At 48.2% G+C, this 17881-nt stretch overlaps 1 protein-coding gene across 1 annotated transcript in view; it reads left to right on the forward strand.

Moving 5' to 3' along the window:
• Window positions 1-17881, forward strand: part of CHCHD6 (coiled-coil-helix-coiled-coil-helix domain containing 6) — a 107514-nt gene that overhangs the window by 28613 nt on the left and 61020 nt on the right. The window contains exon 5 of the mRNA XM_080625464.1: window positions 9341-9424. Within this exon, the coding sequence (XP_080481590.1) occupies window positions 9341-9424 (84 nt within the window). The remainder of the gene's footprint in view (window positions 1-9340; window positions 9425-17881) is intronic.

The following is a 17881-nucleotide window of genomic DNA, read 5'->3' on the forward strand; positions in this document are numbered from 1 at the left end:
AGAGTCTCGATGTCATCTTTACATGCTTTAATTCCTCTCACCATGGAAAAGTTCAGAGCTGGATTACTGCCTTCAGAAGAAATGAGTCTTTGCTCATTCAGTGATGAAGTCTGGTCATCAAGATGTTAGAATATGTGCTGCTGAGCTCTTCAGTTACTGCCATGAGAGCAGGAGCTGGTGCCAGCAGCTGTGTTGGGTTTTGGGCACCTGCTGCCTCTCATTTCTCGAATCTCCCACTCTTATCTTCCACTCCCAAAGTTGGCAGTGCCCCCAAAAATGCTCTGTTGAGTTCTGAAGCAGGAGATCGCTACCGAGCTGGGTTCCTGAGTCATTGGTCACGCTGCAGGGGAGTTAGATGACAGAGTTCTTGACTATGGCAAGGTAATGGGTATCTAGTGTGAAGCTGGTTCCATCGGGTTACCAAGACACTGCCCTTCCTCAGGGTGCTTGGAGTCTTCTCCAAGTGGACTGTGTCATCTTTTCCCCCATATTAATCCCTGAGACAGGAGATGCTGGTTTGGTCTGAGATCCTGTTTCAAGCACCTTTTGCCTCTGATACCATCAAGAGGAAGATCTTGATTTGGTTTTGACCCCAAACTATTAAGTCCAGTATCTATTCAGGTTCCTGCGATTGCTGTCCTGTGGGTTACCTGGGTGAGAAATGAACCCTTGGTTTAGTAGCAGAGTTCGGCTCTGTTGACCAAGGGCTAAAAGATGGTTTGTGTCCAAGGGCTGGCGTTATGAGATGCTCAAGCTCCCTGCTGGGAGCTGGGAGTGAAACTCACCCGGTTGGGAAATGAGGAACCCAGATCTTGCTCATTTCTCAAGCAGCTTACTTACGCTTGGCAGGTATTAGTGTGCATGCTGTGCCTTCTGTTGGTAAATCCAGGTCTGCAAAGAGGTCCTGGCACATGCTGAGAGGCAGCAATACTTGAAGCAGTATTTCTTACTCTGTTTTATTTAGTCTGTGCTTCACTCCCAATGTAGTCATTTTTTCCCCAGCGCATCCATTTTCCAACTGCATCTACGCTCATTTTAATGTTCCTGCTTCCATTCAGTGCAGTGTATCTGGTTTTGGAGTTGTAATTTCCACCCCCCCCCCCCCCGAAAGGTGGCAGAATTAAATCCCTTGGCAGTGCCTGCAGGAGAGATGCCCTGTGGTTGGTAACAGTAGTGTCCTTGTTAAAACTGATTCTGCTGTTGTGCATTGCATCTTACGGGGGTATAGGAGGGACCACCACGTGGTGGTAGGAATGTTCCTTCTCCCTGCTCTCAGTGGCTGCCCGGTGCCACTGAGTTAGTGCCATGTGTTCATTTTGCCCTGCAAGCATTTATCCAGCAGGAATGTGACAGGTAATGGTTTGGGTACCCCCGGGATGACAGATGTGTGTCCAGTAAAGAGCTCCCGGTGCGCATGACCTACCTGCTGAAATAGTGCTGTGTGCCATAAAGAGCCCGTGTTCCTCCTGCCCATCTGCTGAGGATGGACAGCCCTGCAGCTGCTAAAATGGAACACCAAAGCTAAGCGCATCTGTCCTGCCTGTAAAAACCAGCACGAAGAGAAATGGTATTGAAAGCAGGCTTTTGTCAAACCGGGGCAGTGATTCCTGGTGCAAACCTGTGTGTGTGGCTTTGGCCAGGGACTTGATGCTGCTAAATCAACCCTGCCTGCAGAAAGGGGGGACTCGGCTTCCCCTGCTTGGACTGTAGCTGTTCAGTTGCAGCCCTCTCAGCTGTTGTAAGGGATGAGGACGGATGACACACATGGCTGATGCCACCGTGTCCCTCAGCTACCTGGAGCAGTCGCTCCTTGCCATGAAAGTGATGGCAGATCCCATCAACATGTTGCACTCCAGTGACTGCTCCCTCTGGCACTGAGCTATGACCAAGAGGAAAGTACCTCCTGCTCTGCCAGCTCCCCTCAAATAAATAATCCTAATAAGAGGCCAGTTTCCGAGGTTCCTGCTTGGCCAATGTGCTGCTGTTGGGCACAGCCCTGGGAGGCAGCGAAGGCTGCAGCCCTCAGCAGCAAACAGAGCTCTGGCTGCCTCGTAACTGCCTTGGCTTCAGGAGGAGGTGGGTATGGGTGTGAAATGTTCATCATCTTGTACTTGCTTTGCTGCTGCTGGGTTACTGTGCAAGTCAAAAGTAGTAAGAAGTGAACAAGCAGGGACACTGCAGCCTGCTTCATCTGCTGGTCTTCATACTTTACTCGGCTCAGTGACAAGAAGAGGAGGAGATGAAGGCAGCTTGTGTTTGGCAGAGGTTTGGATTGTGCACTAAAGATGCCCATGAAGGGGGGATCTGGTTGGAAAATCTGATCAATCAGGTGGCTTTCTATTAGGAAGCGCTCTCAGAACTAATCCAGGGCAGAAGATGACTGCATATGTAGGTCAGGTCATGTATTCCATAACACCCTTGCCAGAGGATGCCTTTTCTTTGCAGGTGGTTTGCAACAGCGCACTTGGTGGCCACCTCCTTTTGAGGACACTCAGCACTGCCCTGGGCATGGGTGCATGTTGTGGCTCTCAGCAGCATCTCTTAATGTTGTGCAGCACCTTGCATGACTGCAGCCTGCTGCTCCACCTCTGCCTTCGCTTAGCTTCCACCCTGCAGGGGATTCTGCAGCAGTCTTGGGGGGCTTTGCTTTGGTTTGGGGGTGCATGTGCTGTTTGCTTTCACAGTACAGTTCCCAACAGGGGACAGCACTGCACTGCTGAAGATGCTGTCATTTTTAAGGAACTTTCCTAAACTTAGCATCCTAAAAGCTGTATTGTGCAGCAGCAGGCGGCCTCCATAAATCACTGATGCCTCTTTTTCTTCTCTTTCCCTTCCTTTCTCTCCTGCGCTCTCTTTATTCCAAGCCTGCGGATTTGGACGCCTGGGTAAGCTCTCTTTTTTGTGTCTGGATCTTGCTTATTCCAAGTGTCATGTTGTTACTGCGCCTGTACAGATTGTTATTGCTCAGCACAGATGCAGGATTTTATTTTCTGTCATTACATTTTAAAAGGTGTTCAGCTAGAAAATTGCATATTATTTCCTCCATAAAGATTTTCACTGGCTCCTTTTGTGTAGCTTACAGCTGCTGAAACCAAACTTGATCCGGTGATGTGTGGTGTTGGCTGGGAGAGCAGCACGAACTGGAGATGGGAATGGTTACACCAGGGCTGCTTTTTAAGGCCACAGGTCTGCATCTGGGTTCTAAACCAAAACAAACCCCAGTCATTCGCCTTCAACAGGATGAGAGGAAGGACAAAGTCCCCCTGCACAGTTCTTGTAGGCCTCCTTGTAACAGCCTTCTGTACCTGAAGGAGCTACAAGAAGCCTGGAGAAGGGCTTTTGACAAGGACATGTAGAGACAGGACGAGGGGAATAGCTTCAAATTGACAGAGGGGAGATTGAGATGAGCTCTTAGGAACCTGTCTGGTACAAGCTCCCTGTAAAGCTCTGCTGTTCGGTCTCAGGCACGATGTGCACAAGCTGCCATCGCTGTTTCAGTGTTGTCCTTTCAGCTCTGCTGTTCCCTTTGGGCTTGGTCAGGAACACGCCAGGCAGCTAATTTTGGAGCTAGTTCTGTTCTGTAGTGAATTGCTGTCAGTTCCTTCCTCTGCTCTTGGAGCCTTTAATAGCAGTTGTTTTCTCCCCTGCCACCTGGACTGCTACCAGGGCTGGAAGAGACACGGCAAAGCATGAGATAGGAGAATTTGCAGTTGTGAAGTGTGGCGAGCTGAGGTACCCAGCCAAAACATCTCTGCTAGGCTGCTGCAGCGATGGGACTGCTACCTCGGAGAGAAGCTGGTAAGTCCTCCCAGCAAAGAGAGGAGGAGGTAGCAACAAGGCAGCTGATAGAGGCTTAAGGACCTTTCCTTTATCCTGGTGGCTTCTTTCCCTGGATTGCCTCCGCCTGAGTCTCTAGGCGACATCTCACTCCTTCATCTGTGCCTGGTGAATGTGTTTTGCCAGGAAGATAAATATTTGTGCACTCATTTGCCAAGTGCTGTGACTTGCCGTTGAGGAAGTTCTGCAGACATCGAGCTATGGACCTTCCCTTCCAGCTCCACTTGCCCTTTGCAGGGAGGGGTGATGTTTTGTCCTCCAGTGCAGTCTTCTCCGTGCCCTCTTCCCAAACCCCAGAATCCCAACAGTACTGCAGGGAGAGACAGCCTGATGGTCGCCATCAGCCGTGGGCTGTGCTGTTGCTGCACTTTATTTCTGGGTGCCACATTCCCTACTGTCATCTGACCCTGCTAAGAAGCCTTATTTTTTTTTATCCCAAGCAGATTTCCTTCCTGGTTTTCCTGTGTAACGAGGTGATGGGGAGGGGCTGTGATTAAAAATAATGAAGATCTGGTGCTATTTTATGGGGGGCAAAGCCAAAGCTGGGCTGTGAATGGCTGCAGCTCGAGCGGAGCCCAACGCCAGGAGCTCAGTTGCGTGCTCTGATGTGTTGCGTGTTGGTGGCAGCTCAGGACGTGGCTTTGCTCATCCAGAATGAACGAGTAATCGTAGAATCATAGAATAGTTCGGGTTGGAAAGGACCTTGAGATCATCCAGTTTCAACCCCCCTGCCATGGGCAGGGACACCCCACACTAAACCATGGCACCCAAGGCCTCATCCAACCTGGCCTTGAACACCGCCAAGGATGGAGCATTCACAACCTCCCTGGGCAACCCATTCCAGTGCCTCACCACCCTCTCAGTAAAGAATTTCTTCCTTAGATCCAATCTAAACTTCCCCTGTTTCAGTTTGAACCCGTTACCCCTTGTCCTGTCACTACAGTCCCTGATGAAGAGTCCATCCCCAGCATCCTTGTAGCCCCCTTCAGATCCTGGAAGGCTGCTCTGAGGTCTCCACGCAGCCTTCTCTTCTCCAGGCTGAACAGCCCCAACTTTCTCAGCCTGTCTCCATACAGGAGGTGCTCCAGTCCCTGATCATCCTCGTGGCCTCCTCTGGACTTGTTCCAGCAGTTCCATGTCCTTTTGATGTTGAGGACACCAGAACTGCACAGAATGCTCCAAGTGAGGTCTCACGAGAGCAGAGCAGAGGGGCAGGATCACCTCCTTCGACCTGCTGGTCACGCTGCTCTTGATGCAGCCCAGGATACGGTTGGCTTTCTGGGCTGCGAGCGCACACTGAAGCCAGCTCATGTTCATTTTCTCATCGACCAGCACCCCCAAGTCCTCCTCTGCAGGGCTGCTCTGAATCTCTTCTCTGCCCAACCTGTAGCTGTGCCTGGGATTGCTCCGACCCAGGTGTAGAACCGTTACCTCCATGAAGAGGCTGGTAGAAGATTCCTTTAGGGCTGCCTATCAGCTCCCAGGCCAGGGCAGGATGTAATGCACAGCTTCAGCAATGTGCTTTCACAGTTTGCTTCTAAATGGATTACGTGATCAAGGGGCAAGGAGGAGGCAGAGAATGGCGCATGACTCTGCCCCAGCTCTTTGTCACCATTCAGAGCAGCTCTGAGAGAACCAGGAAGAATTGGAGCTGTGGAAAAAGTGTAAAGATAAAACACAGGAAGAGTTTGAACCAGCCGCCAACCAGTCCATGGGCCCGTGTCTGTGGAAGCTGTAGCAGCATGCTGGATGTGTACCTTCAGTGTCCTCCGGTAAGAATGCAGCGCTTGTAACGTCTGATACCAAGGGAATTCTTGAGCGTTTGCTTGAATATATCTTACACCTGCTTTTTGTACAGAGAACAACTGCCTGTGCTGGCCTTGAGTTGAACATTTGGATTGGCCATTAGGAAGCTCTTCTTCCCTGTGAGGGTGCTGAGGCGCTGGCACAGGGTGCCCAGAGAAGCTGTGGCTGCCCCATCCCTGGCAGTGTTCAAGGCCAGGTTGGACACAGGGGCTTGGAGCAAGCTGCTCCAGTGGAAGGGGTCCCTGTCCGTGGCAGGGGTTGGAGCTGGAAGAGCTTTAAGGTCTCTTCCAGCCCAAACCAAGCTGGGATTCTGTGATGATTCTGTGATTCTTCTGCACATCCGTGCTGTCCAGTGCTACTTTTCCAAGTTTTGGTTGCAACTTGTATGTTCCACAACACAATATGCTCTTCCTCCCCTCCCGGCTTTGTTTCTGTCTTTGTTTCATAAGCTGTCACACACTCTGTGCTCTACACTCCAGTTTTAAATGTCATCTCTGGGCTTTGGTCATCTCTTGCCTGACGTATTCAAGCTCAGATGTAGCTTCTGCAGCATGGGTGCGAAATGCAGCTTTGTGATACCTGATTTCCAGTCCAGTGTGTTATTATGCATGTCTTCCCTTCTCCTTCCTCCTTCAGTTCTGAAGGCCTTTATGTGAGAAGTGTATCTGATGCTTTGTTTGGCACCTGCAATCTCAGTCCCCTCTGAAACTGTCATCATCTCCATAGCTGGCAGCTCTGTGTGGGACATCACAGGCCTCTGACTTCAGGTAGGGAATAAGCAGCAGGACGAGAGGAACTCTTAATAAATATCCTGTATTCGTACACACGCGCTTCTTGCACTTCCCTTGTTGCCTAACCCAGTTTGGAACAGTGAGTGTTTCAAATGACACATGCTCTGACTGTACCATTCACACTTCAAACATCATCAGAGAGTGTACTAAAGTTTCCAGTAATAACAGCTGGGAATAGAGGGAGGCAGAAAGTTACTTTCAAGCAGATCTGTCACAAATGGGATGTTTCTCAGTAGATTTCAATGCACTGAAACATCAGCAGCTCTTAAAAACAAGCAAAGCATGGAAAATATGTTTGAGTGGAAAAAGTTGTCTCTGCAACCTCCGGCTTATCATACAGCTTATATGGGTGTTAAGTGGGACATAATGGGAGGTACTACAGAGCAGTTACTTAGGGGGGCAGACGAGGGGTGTATGAGGTTGTGGTCTGCAGTTGAGAGATCCAGCTTTGATTCTTTGCCATCCCTTCTGCAAGGCCCAAGGGAAGAAGTCACTACAGAATGTGCCTGCTGCAGGGTGTACTGCTGTGGAGGCATCATTCACTGTGGGCATCCCAGCTCAGTCACTCTGCCTGGGAGGCCCTGGCTCCTCACCGTGCACTGCAGCACATCTCTTGCGTGTCCTACTTGAGAGGTGAGGTGTTTGCTTTGTGGTCCCTTCCGGAGGTGTCATAGGGACACTGGTCACTGGTGAGTGAGGTCAGGCAAGCTCAGAGTTTGAAGAGATGAGTGGCGGTGTGGGTACATGGATCCGTGCCTTGTCAGAAGTAGAGCAAAGCCGCTTGCCCACCAGGATTGTTGCACATGTGGGTTTTGTGCTGCCAGCATAGCCTGGTACCCCAGGAGACCAGCACTGCCACATCATTGGCTTATTTAGATGAATCAGAAACTTCCTTGCGTTTGTAAGGGTTCATTTTCTGACTCTTTCCCTTGTATTTCCCACAAAAAGCACCTTTGGAATTGTGCAGAGGGGTCACTACTGTGTTTCTCTTCTTTCTTTTCCTTATGTCTTTTCTCCTTTAGGAAACCCAGATCACTTGTATAGTAATGTGAGTGTACGGGTGTTACGCAGGAGAACCAGGGTCCTTTGGGCATCCTCCAGCCCACCCTGACGCCTCCCATCGGTTTCATTTCAGTTTGAACTTGCCTAGTCCTTTTCTGTACAGAAGATGGGTGTTGGTTCACAAGGACAGCTATGGTTCTCTTAGCAGAAAAGGGTTGTCATTTTGGCACTTCAGGTGCCCATCAGGTGTCTCTTTGGTCAGGTTACATGTGTGGGGCAGCTCATTCTCATCCTTCTCCCCATCCCATTTCAGCTGGCTTGCAGGGTGGAAGATACAGCTCTGATTAGACTAAAGGCAGAGATTTTACCTATACTCAAGAGCCTTTGAGAGCAAGAGGGGTTTCTATACAAGTCTGTAGTGCTTGTGCCTTACTTGTCCCTGCTGCCTGGGATGGCAAACATAAGAACCAAAACATTTCCCTTTAAAAGCAAGCAAACAGACACCACCACAAGCCCTTTATTTCACATACTCCTTTTCTTGCTTATTTATCCACCATCCTCCACTGCCTAGCTTAAAATCTCTGCTAAGCCCTATTATACCACTGCATTTCCATCAGCAGGGGAGCAGAAGGAAGGCAAAGCACAGCAACTTGCTTTCAGATGTAATTTTTCTCATTAACAATGGCTTTTGGCCATAAAATGACAGGTCTGAGCCCACGGGGATGTTTCTGTCCTGGCTGCTTAATGATATTGGACCAGCATTTTCTGTGCTGTACCATCATCATTAAAAGTGAAGAGCAATGCTGCTAGGATGCTGCAGATAAGCAGGGTTTGTGCTCCTGTTAAATGGGCTCATAATGCTGCATTTGAAAGGTTTTCTGCCTCGTGCTAACTTATGTGGCCCCAGGAATTTTGGGGTGGGATGGGGAAGAAAACCCAGTGCCATTCTTCTTGCTGCTGTTGCTTGTTAAACTTCAGAAGTCTGGTTCAGTTCCATCTATGCCATGTTTTCTTAATGCTGCTTATGTTCAGGGGTGGGAATGGAAGGAAGGAAGTGCTGCTGGTTGTAAAGAGCTGAAAGGCAAAAGCTGTTGCTGTAACCACAGAGACTTTGGTTTTTAATTGAGCACTGTGTAGTTGATGGCTGGATTACACTTAAGCACGAGCTTGTATCCGAAATGTGCTGGTTTGGGAGTGCCGCACTCAGCCTTTGGAAGATGGAAGAGGAATTCTGTGACACCCATCTCCTCTCCAGATCTGCAGCACGCAGCCAGAGGGGCTTGGGGTGCTGGTGGGGTGTGCAGAGAGCAGGTGGGGAGAGCCCTTGATTAGCAGGGTAATGCTGTTGACGTCTGGAAGCAAACTCAAGGTCACTGAGGATGTCTGTTGTGATAAAGATGTTGCAGCACAGCCTTGTGTTTTGGATCTTCCTCATGATTGTAGGGATGTGCTGAATCTGTAAAAGCTTCCTGACGTTCCAAGGGGCAAGTGTTTATCAAGTGGAGGGTTTGAGGTTGATTTTTAAGGTAAGATAAAGAACATTGGATTAATGAACATCATCATTCATGAAAAGCAAAGACTGGCGTAAGGTGGAGTTCTGGGAAAGGCAATAGGAAGGTGTCACCTTCTTGTGATTACGAGTTTTCATTTAATAAGGAGAAGTCAAGTTTATGAGTTTGATACTAGCAAGGATGTCTCAAGCTTGTGGGGATAATCCAAACTGAACTGTAGGGCTGAAGGTTTGCAGTTCCACCAGGAGGGATCTCATACACCAGTCCTGAGCAGTGAGTGTGTTCAGTCCCAGTCTGCACCCCATGTACTTTCGCTGCACTCACACTTGCTGTTTCTTCTTCTAGTGATGCTCTTTGGTGGTTCTTCCAATGCTCTTCTGTTGTTCTTCCCAGGAGATGGAGCTGCAAGGCAGGGAGGCCGAGATGAAGCGACAAGAGGCCTTCTACAAGGAGCAGCTGGCCCGCATTGAGAGGAAGGTACGGTTAGCTTGTCCTTGATTTGTGCCCTCAGTGTTCCAACAGCATCAGGCACGGGTCCGTGTGGGTCCAAAGGGCAGAGAAACAAGGAGCTTCATGCTGAAACCTGGAGCTGTCACTGGCAGTGTGTGTCTCCTTGGTACAGTGCTGAGAGCAAATCTGAGCCATCTGCATTTGAGAGATGAGCTTTAACTGTGGTTTGAAAAGGAAGATTTCTCCGAGTTCTAACTTTATTTTCCTTTTCATCACGGGGTTGAGGTGAATGTTAATTTGAAGGAAAAATAACCTCAAGTGTTCTGGTTCTGGTTTTATGCCTTTTGTTGGAAATCCTTTCCAACACTGCTGAACCCCCCCCAATTTTGCTATAAATATGAATTAAAGTTGTATTATTAATTTCCCCCTGGGGAGCCCACCAGTTCACAGAGCACTGCTGCAGCGCTCTGCCTGCTCCTCGCTGGATAAGCCTTTCAAATGAACCCCATTTAAAGAGACCCCGTCAAGCATCTTTTAAGCCTGCAGTGACCTTTGAAAATCCATTTAGGGATTTGCCTATCTCCCCGAAACGTGGGATTTGCTTCTCTCTTTAATTGTTTACCATGATGAGGTTTTAAAAATGGATGCCATAAAAGCAGGAGCAGGCGCGCTGCTCCTCACCGGTTAATGTGTTTTCCCTTCCTGGCAACGTGGAGTAATGGGATAAGTAGTCTTTAATAAATGTGGAGAATTACCTTCTCTGAGTTGAAGCAATTAGATCTCCTGCCACGGGGGTGCAAGCATCCGCCTTGGAGTTGTGGTAGGTGCCTGAAGAGGAATGCAAACAATGGGGAAGGTGGGATGGAGAGAGCGAAATCAATCCTGTTTACTACCGGTGTGTAACACGATGGTGAATAGGGAAGATGGGAAAACGGCAGATTCTAGAAGTGGTAGGGAACTGTTGGTCCATCTCTTCCCCTTTTCATTCCCTGCTCCTGTGTGATTGTCCAATGCAGCTTTTGAAGCCATTGATGGTAAAACATGCCCATGAGCAGTTTCACATGATACACTCGTGCAACACTTTAAATCCATAGAGTTCATTAAAAAGCCTACTTTATTAAAGCTCCCGCTCGGTGTTGCACTCAGATTTGTAAGTGCTATTTGTAGATAATGGGGATTGTTGAGGGGAATTGCAAGCAGTCTAGCAGCAATCCTCCTAATTATCACAGTTGTCCATATGTTCATACGCAAAGGGAATTTTTGCAATTCCTTGCTCCCATGCTGTGTGCTCCCATTATATTCTCTCTGGATCTGGCTTCGCAAAGCGGAAGCGGCAGGGAAAATCCAATCTGCGTGTGTCAGTCCTTTGTGGCCAGTGAAGTGGGAAGAAGTCAGTGTCCAGGCTGCATTGTCCCCCTTCTTGAAGGCTTTTGTTGGGTGTTGTGCCCCTTTTCAGGTCCCTGTTCCTTGGTGTAGGGCAACTTTGGCAACAAGGTGATGGATATTTGTAACGCAACATCTTCTCAGGGAGCAGGGCGCTTTGCCCACGGTCCTATTCAAACTGCAGAGCTGCATAGAAACTATCTGCTAGTTCTTTTGTGTACAAGGAGGTAAAAAGGATGGGTTTTCTTTCCTCTCCTGAAACACTAAGGCAGTTTCTGACCCTTAAACATGAGCGTTTTGCTGGTAATGAAATGGAAGAATGCCTCCAACCGTTCGTGTGGATGGGAGTGGGAGGAGGTGGGGGCTAGGAGGGAGAGGAATGTGCTTGGAACAGTGTAATAAAGCTTAATTGTATTAGTTTTGAAAAAGGGTTTTGATCTTCTCTGTGGATAATTTTATTCCTGTAATGGTTGGGAAGAAGCAAACCAGAGCGCAGAACAATCTTCTTTATTAGCTGTTGCCTTTCTATAATCCTGCCTTTATTTGGTGAATACACGCAGACCTTGACTCTTATTTATTTATTTTCCCTTCCACTCTGCTAAAACCTTCCAACTCAGAGAGGTTTTTCTGTATCCGTGTGCATGTGTGTCTGTATTAGAAGCTGTGGTTAAGGGGCTGCGGTGGGGAGCTTTGGAGCAGGAGCTTGCTTTCCCTGCTCTTAGAGGGGATGGTCACTTGGAGCATGGTTGCTGGTAGTTCAGAGGTGTTGGGCTGGGGGTGAATGAATGCGGACCTGGAAAGCTGACATATCCCTTCCTAAGGATCAGGCTGTCAGGAATTCCCTCCTCCCCTTTCCTGCTGCGTCTGTATGCTCGTGTTGGCTTTGTCCCCACTTGTGTGTGAGAACAGAATTCAGCAGTAGGAGACTCGGAGCTTTGGGTTTGAACTGTGGACGTTGAGAACTAAGTACGTTCCCAATCGGATGCTGAGAGCAGTTGTGTTATGTCCTCCTTACATCGCAGTGGCTGTTGCCTTGAATCCAACACGGACACTGGCCTGTTGCTTCTGCCAGTGGTCGCTGCTCACAGACTTGGAAGGAAGATGCAGAACAAAACCCTCAGCGAAGCAAACCCCCCCGAGAACTTTGGGAGAAGAGCTTAGAGAAGAGCCTGGTGCGTGTTGTCACCTGGGGGCTGGGGGCTGACACACGTCCTGCTGCAGAAGAGGTTGTTTTCATTCAGTGTTCTTATTCACTGTAATGGAACTTGGATTCCTGCCATCGCTCCTCTCCATGTCTCAGGCAGCTTTCCTGAAGCCTTGGTTAGCTCTTCCCTTCCACATCACATGGCAGCCTGTGCCACAGGTTAACTTACCCACTCTGTACATTCTCTGTCGCTGGTTTCAAATACTCTTTTACCCCCTATTTAATATCCTTTATGTGGAAGAGATGAAAGGAATCCTTTTCCTTATTCATTATCTGTAGACTTCTGTCCCCTCTTCTACCTTCCATTAAGCAGAGCAGTCCTTACCTTTGAGCCTCTGCTTGTGTCAATGAGTTTGTTCCAGGTTTCTCATTCCACTTGTTTGTCTTCAGGCCCTTTCCCCCTGTGGCTCTGTCTTTGAGATGGATTGGCCAGAATTGAAGTCGGTACTTCCCTTGAATGCAGCACATTGTGTGAATACATTATCCTTGTATTGGGTAATCTCTTTCAGAGTGCTATAATCTACTGGACAGAGCATGGAATTGGAAGCAAAAACCTGCTCATTTTCTAATAGCAACTTCTCTTCTGGGAGTTTGAAACAATTGCTTAGTCCATCTATCTCGGTTATTCCATCTGTGTGATGGAATAGCTTATAATGAGAGGGCAAAGTGTTATGAAACAGTAAAGCTATAAAAATGCTAAAAAGGCTTTGCCTTTAGCTTTGCACGAGATGAGCCATGGGGGTACCTTCTTTCAAAGGGAGCTTGGAAACTCCGTTTCTCTGCTGCCTCATTAAGGTTTCCCCAGGAAAGGGCAGCTATGAAAAGGAATGTCAGTGTTTCAGCTTGTGGGGTTTGCCCTGCATCTCCCTCCTCATGGCAGGGGCTTGGAACTGGATGAGCTTTAAGGTCTTTTCCAACCCAAACCAGTCTAGGGTCTACCAAAGCTTTGGAAGGTGATTGCAGCCATGCTGTGTCACACTGAAGATCCATCTGGTTCAGTGTCGAGGTCCTGACTGCGACCAAGAGGGGAAGTCCAGGGATGAGCATCAGGGCAGGTGTATGGGATAAATTCCTTGCAGAGGATCAGCACACTGATGATGCCCTTTGTCTTCATCACTTTGATCACTGTAGTTGTGTGTTTCAGTCTCTGGGATCGCTTCTGTTTCTGTTTTCCTCCTGTGTTTTTCCTGTGTAATCAGGAAAATTACAGGGAATAGATGCTTTGAACTGACTATTCCTTAGATGACTGTGTGTGATGGCAGGATGTTGGAGCTGGTGATACAGACATTCCATTCCACACCTGCTTGTACACTGTGACTATCCATGTATTATCCAGTAAGTAGAAGTGGTTAAACTTCTACCTCTGACTTGTGGGAGTAATTTTACACCTCATCCGTGTAATTTGGGATTGTTTCACAGAAAGTGGGTCTTGTCTCGACCATCTTGAAGGTGCTTTTGTACTGAAGTGTTTGGATAGAAAGAATGAGAGGTTGGACCTAATAACTTTAGAAAAACTCAATTTGAGCGGCTTAAGTTGAAGTTCTTTCATGCATTTATGTGTTACTGAGAGGCACTGAGGGAAGGAAGGAGCTTGGTATAGACAGTTGCTCAGCACTGGGATTTTTATTAGGGATTCCTTGTATGCATCATCCTCCAAAAGGGTGAGCAAGAAATGCAGCCTCTCTGGAACCCTTCAGATGCCAGCGAGTCTCACTGAGTGCATTATATGCTGTCTCCCAAGTAAATACTTGTTGGCCTCCTTTTGGTTGGCCTCTGTAGGGTTTAAGCTGACACAGGTTCAGGGCAGTGCCGCACTGGAGTGGAACATAGGCAGCTCTTTGGAGTAGCGTAAAGGGGCAGAGGAAGCTGAAGGCGATCTCAGCAGAGGAAGTGAAGCTCTTGCTGTAGCTGATGTGTCTCTTCTTTCTTTGGGTTCTCCTAAGCTCCAGCTCCCATGTTATCTTTTATGGGGTGGCCGTGGATGACTCTGGGCAGTGGGCGCATCAATATGCAACGTGTCCCTGCTTGTAGCTTCTCAGAGCAGTTAGTAGCACCCGAGGTATTCATAAGCTGCGAGTATTCATGCAAGTAGGAGAGGAATGCATTCAACACATACCCCTTTTTTTATTATTAATAAGGCAGACTGCACCTTTTTTTCTGTGCTTCACAGATCTTGTACTTGTGTCTGTGACGTTCCCCTTGTTTGGTTTGTTTAAATTCATCTCCTTTTGCCCTTGCCCTTCCCATTTAATGCATGTTTGGAAAGCATTTAGGATGTGTAAAGAATGGGAGGAGAAGTTATTTCTGTTTGTTGTTCTTCCCAGCCTTGATCCTTCTTCTTGGAGCAGTCTCGCACTTCTGGTGCACCAAGGTCAGCCCTACATGGGAGCCCACTGGCATGTCTGTGCTTTTTGGCCTGCAGCTCACCTTGCTAAAAGCCCCCGTTGAGGAAGTGGCAATAGCCTGGAAGAAACAAGTCTTTTAGAGCATCTTCATGTTGGGTCTCTGTGATCAATTCAAAGCAGATGCTGTGGGGCTGGACAGGCTTCTGTTACGTGGCAGGGAAGCTGAAGGGGATGAGGATCAGTTCCCTTACTTGGGCTCCCAGGCTGTGTGTCTGTCTGTGAGACCTAGAGAGTATTCACCTGCCTCTGAAAAGCCAAGCCATGGTGAGGTGTTACCTTCAGTCGAGCCCTCTGTCCTCGCAGAGGGAGCTCAAGATCCAGTGCCCATTCCTAGAGGAAATGGTAGGTGCTGCCAGGTACAACCAACACCGTTGTATTCTCCATAAACTGGCTCTGACATCTCCGGGCTGTGAGTGAGCCACTGCTGTGTGTAAGGGGCTGCTCCTTCCACTGGAGCAGCTTGCTCCAAGCCCCTGTGTCCAACCTGGCCTTGAGCACTGCCAGGGATGGGGCAGCCACAGCTTCTCTGGGCACCCTGTGCCAGCACCTCAGCACCCTCGCATCTTCTCTAGAGCTGGATCAGGCCTGCGGGGGGGTCTCCCAAGAGCGCAGAGGGGGAGAATCCCCTCCCTGACCTGTGCTCCCACTGGTGGGGATGCAGCCCAGCACACACTGCTGGGTCATGGGGAGCTCATTTTGAACCTGCAACAGCTCTGATTCTCTCAGGCCAGTGGAGCAGCGTAACGAAGCAGCCGGTTCATCCAACTGTTGATTTCATCTTCTGAGCCCAAGGAGAATAATCCCCACCATGGTTTTCTGAAACAGGCTGGTAAGATCCATCCTTCTCATCCAGATCACTTCCCCATCGCTTGGCCTGTGTGGACGTTGTCTTCCAGGCAACGGTGGCTCTGGCAGTCTCTCAAGGCAGAGCCTTTGATATTTAGAGAACTGAAGGCTTTGTCCTGTGAACGGGAACAAAACGAAACCAGGATGAGCCTGAAGTTCTCATCCAAGCCAGTTCTGATCTCCCATCATCTTCCTCTTTCCAGTTATTCGCAGACATTAAATGTCATGCGAGGGGAGGAGGAGGAGGAGTGCAGCATTCATAATCTCCTCTTTCTGCTGGTATCTGTTAGGGCTGAACATCTAGAGGAGGCTGCTGGTTCCCAATGCTTCCCCATCCTCCCCTGGCCGGAGAGGTTGCTCCTGCCTGGACTTCCAGTACCCTGTGCTCATTGCACCCGTTCCATGGCTGTTTTGCTGAAAGCTGGTGAAGTTTAGGAGTTACTATAGCTCAGTGCAGCGGGTTTTAGAGATCAGATAAATGGATTGGCAATTTGATGAACTCAGGGAACATCTCTAATAGGGTAAATAAACCGCGTTAGCTGTCGGCGCTGCCTCCCTGCCCTCTGCAGTGTGTGTGTTCTGTCTGTGCTGACTGATGGACAGGACATTACATCAAATCACAAGCAGCCTCTGTGCAAACAGCAACCAAGCGTTTGCTTCCTTCCAGGATCAGGGCAGGGATGCGCCTGCAGTCTGTGCTGATGGGTGAGCTGACAGAGCCGCACGGTGGTTCTGTTTCCCTGGCATTCAGAGTACCTTTAGAGAGGAGAGAAGGATGCTGATGGGCTGCTTCATCTCAGAGAAATCCATCCTCAGGCTCGACTTGTGAAATAAATGTGGCAATGTGTGGTTTGAACTTCGTGTCTTTAACACTGAATTTAGCAGCTGAATTTAGATAACAATCTGGTATCTGGTCTCATCAGTGTATCACTATGAAGACTTGTTAAAGGCAGAACAAAAAGACCTAGAATGTGATCCTCTCTCTTTGTTAGAGCTCGGCACCGGAGTTATTTGTCAAGTCTAGTCCAAAAAGAGCAAAACAAAGGGTGCTTTTGTCTTACTTCTGAGAGCTTTCCCCATCAGCTCCTGTTCCTGCTCCCCTCCCTTGCCGTCTTTTAGTCAACCCAGTTTTCCCTCCACTTCATTCATTTCCTTATTGCTAATAGCTTTAACTTCTTTTTTTCCCCTCCTTTTTGCGCTGCACATATGCTTGTTTATGAGCAGAATGGTATTTATAAACATGTGTATAGACACACAGCACTGTTACCAGTAAAACCAGTGCTGCTTTTTTGAATGGAAAGCAGCTCTCACATGAATGTACGTACATACACACGTGTGCGCGCACGCAGGCTGTGTCTCACCTATTCCGCTGTGCTCTAGTTGTGCCTTAGCACCAACTACACAATCCTGCACCAAATACCAGTGCTGTTAATTCTGTGTAATTCACCAACAGTGTCCGATTAGGTTTTGGCCCTGTTATTGCAGTATTGGCTATTTTATGAAGCCGTAGCGAGTGAGCACAGTGAATTGATTAAATCTGTTCCAGACCTTCGGCTGGAGTCAGTGTGTCTGCGGGGAGTTGGATGATTGAAGCTTGTGCTTCTCTTCGGATATTCCCCATTTAGACCTAGTCTTGGAAGTGGTTTCAGGTAGACAAAACTTCCCCGTGTGTGTGGAATCCACGTGCAGAAGAGCCTGACTTTGGGGACTCAGATTTCCATCATGACTTGAGCTCAGGCCTTGGCTTTACTTTAGGTTTGAAAAGGTCCTTAGGATTATGGCTCTGCCCTTACAGAGCATGCTGTCATCACATTAATGGACTATATGGCTAATAATTCCTCTGCCAATTGGGCAGGCTCCATGGAACACCTCAAATTGGCGCGGAATTCAGTAGTCCAGAGATCAGACTCTCAAAGGGGACTGCCCTATATTTACATGGGAAATGCCTTGTGCCCTGTAACAAAGGTACCACACGAAGCTGGTGGTGATCCAACCCACTGACATCATGCCCAGGGCTGTGTCTGGAGCTGTGTCTTTGCTGCAGTGTGGAAGGCAGCAGCAGTGGGGCTGCTCTGCTCTCTGGGTGTTTGCTTCTCATGCTATATTCACAGCCTGTGAATATATATATATTTTTTTATATATATATAAAAAATATAACATAAATATAAATATATATAATATAATATAAATATTATATTAATATTTATATATATTATATATATATTCACACCTCTCTGTGCAGTGCCCCTCTTCACCTGACCAGCAGCCCACGGGCCTTCTGGGCTCATCCTTGGAGGCTTCACAAGCTCTTTGCAGCACAGAGCTGGCTCTTCAGTGCTTTGTCCCCTTCAGAGGACAAATGGCTCCGTTAAAAAGCATGAGAGAGAGAAGCTCACTAAAAGCAGGGCGAATAAGACTGTCAAATGATGGAAAGGAAATTGCTCACCAATATTTCATGATTTCTTTCTTATCCCTTTTCCCATCCTTTCTCCTTTGTCCTCTTTGGCTTTTTTTATCTCCGGATAAACATAGTGTTTGTTTTCTGTTTACTGTGTGGAGCATTTCAATCCGTTCTGAATAGCAGAATAAATATGAAGAGATACTAGTGTTCTTTTCTCTGGAATAACTGATGCCTTGCAGGGAGCG

The sequence above is a fragment of the Psittacula echo genome (genome assembly GCF_963264785.1).
Source record: "Psittacula echo genome assembly, chromosome: 9".
Classification (NCBI taxonomy): Eukaryota; Metazoa; Chordata; class Aves; order Psittaciformes; family Psittacidae; genus Psittacula; species Psittacula echo.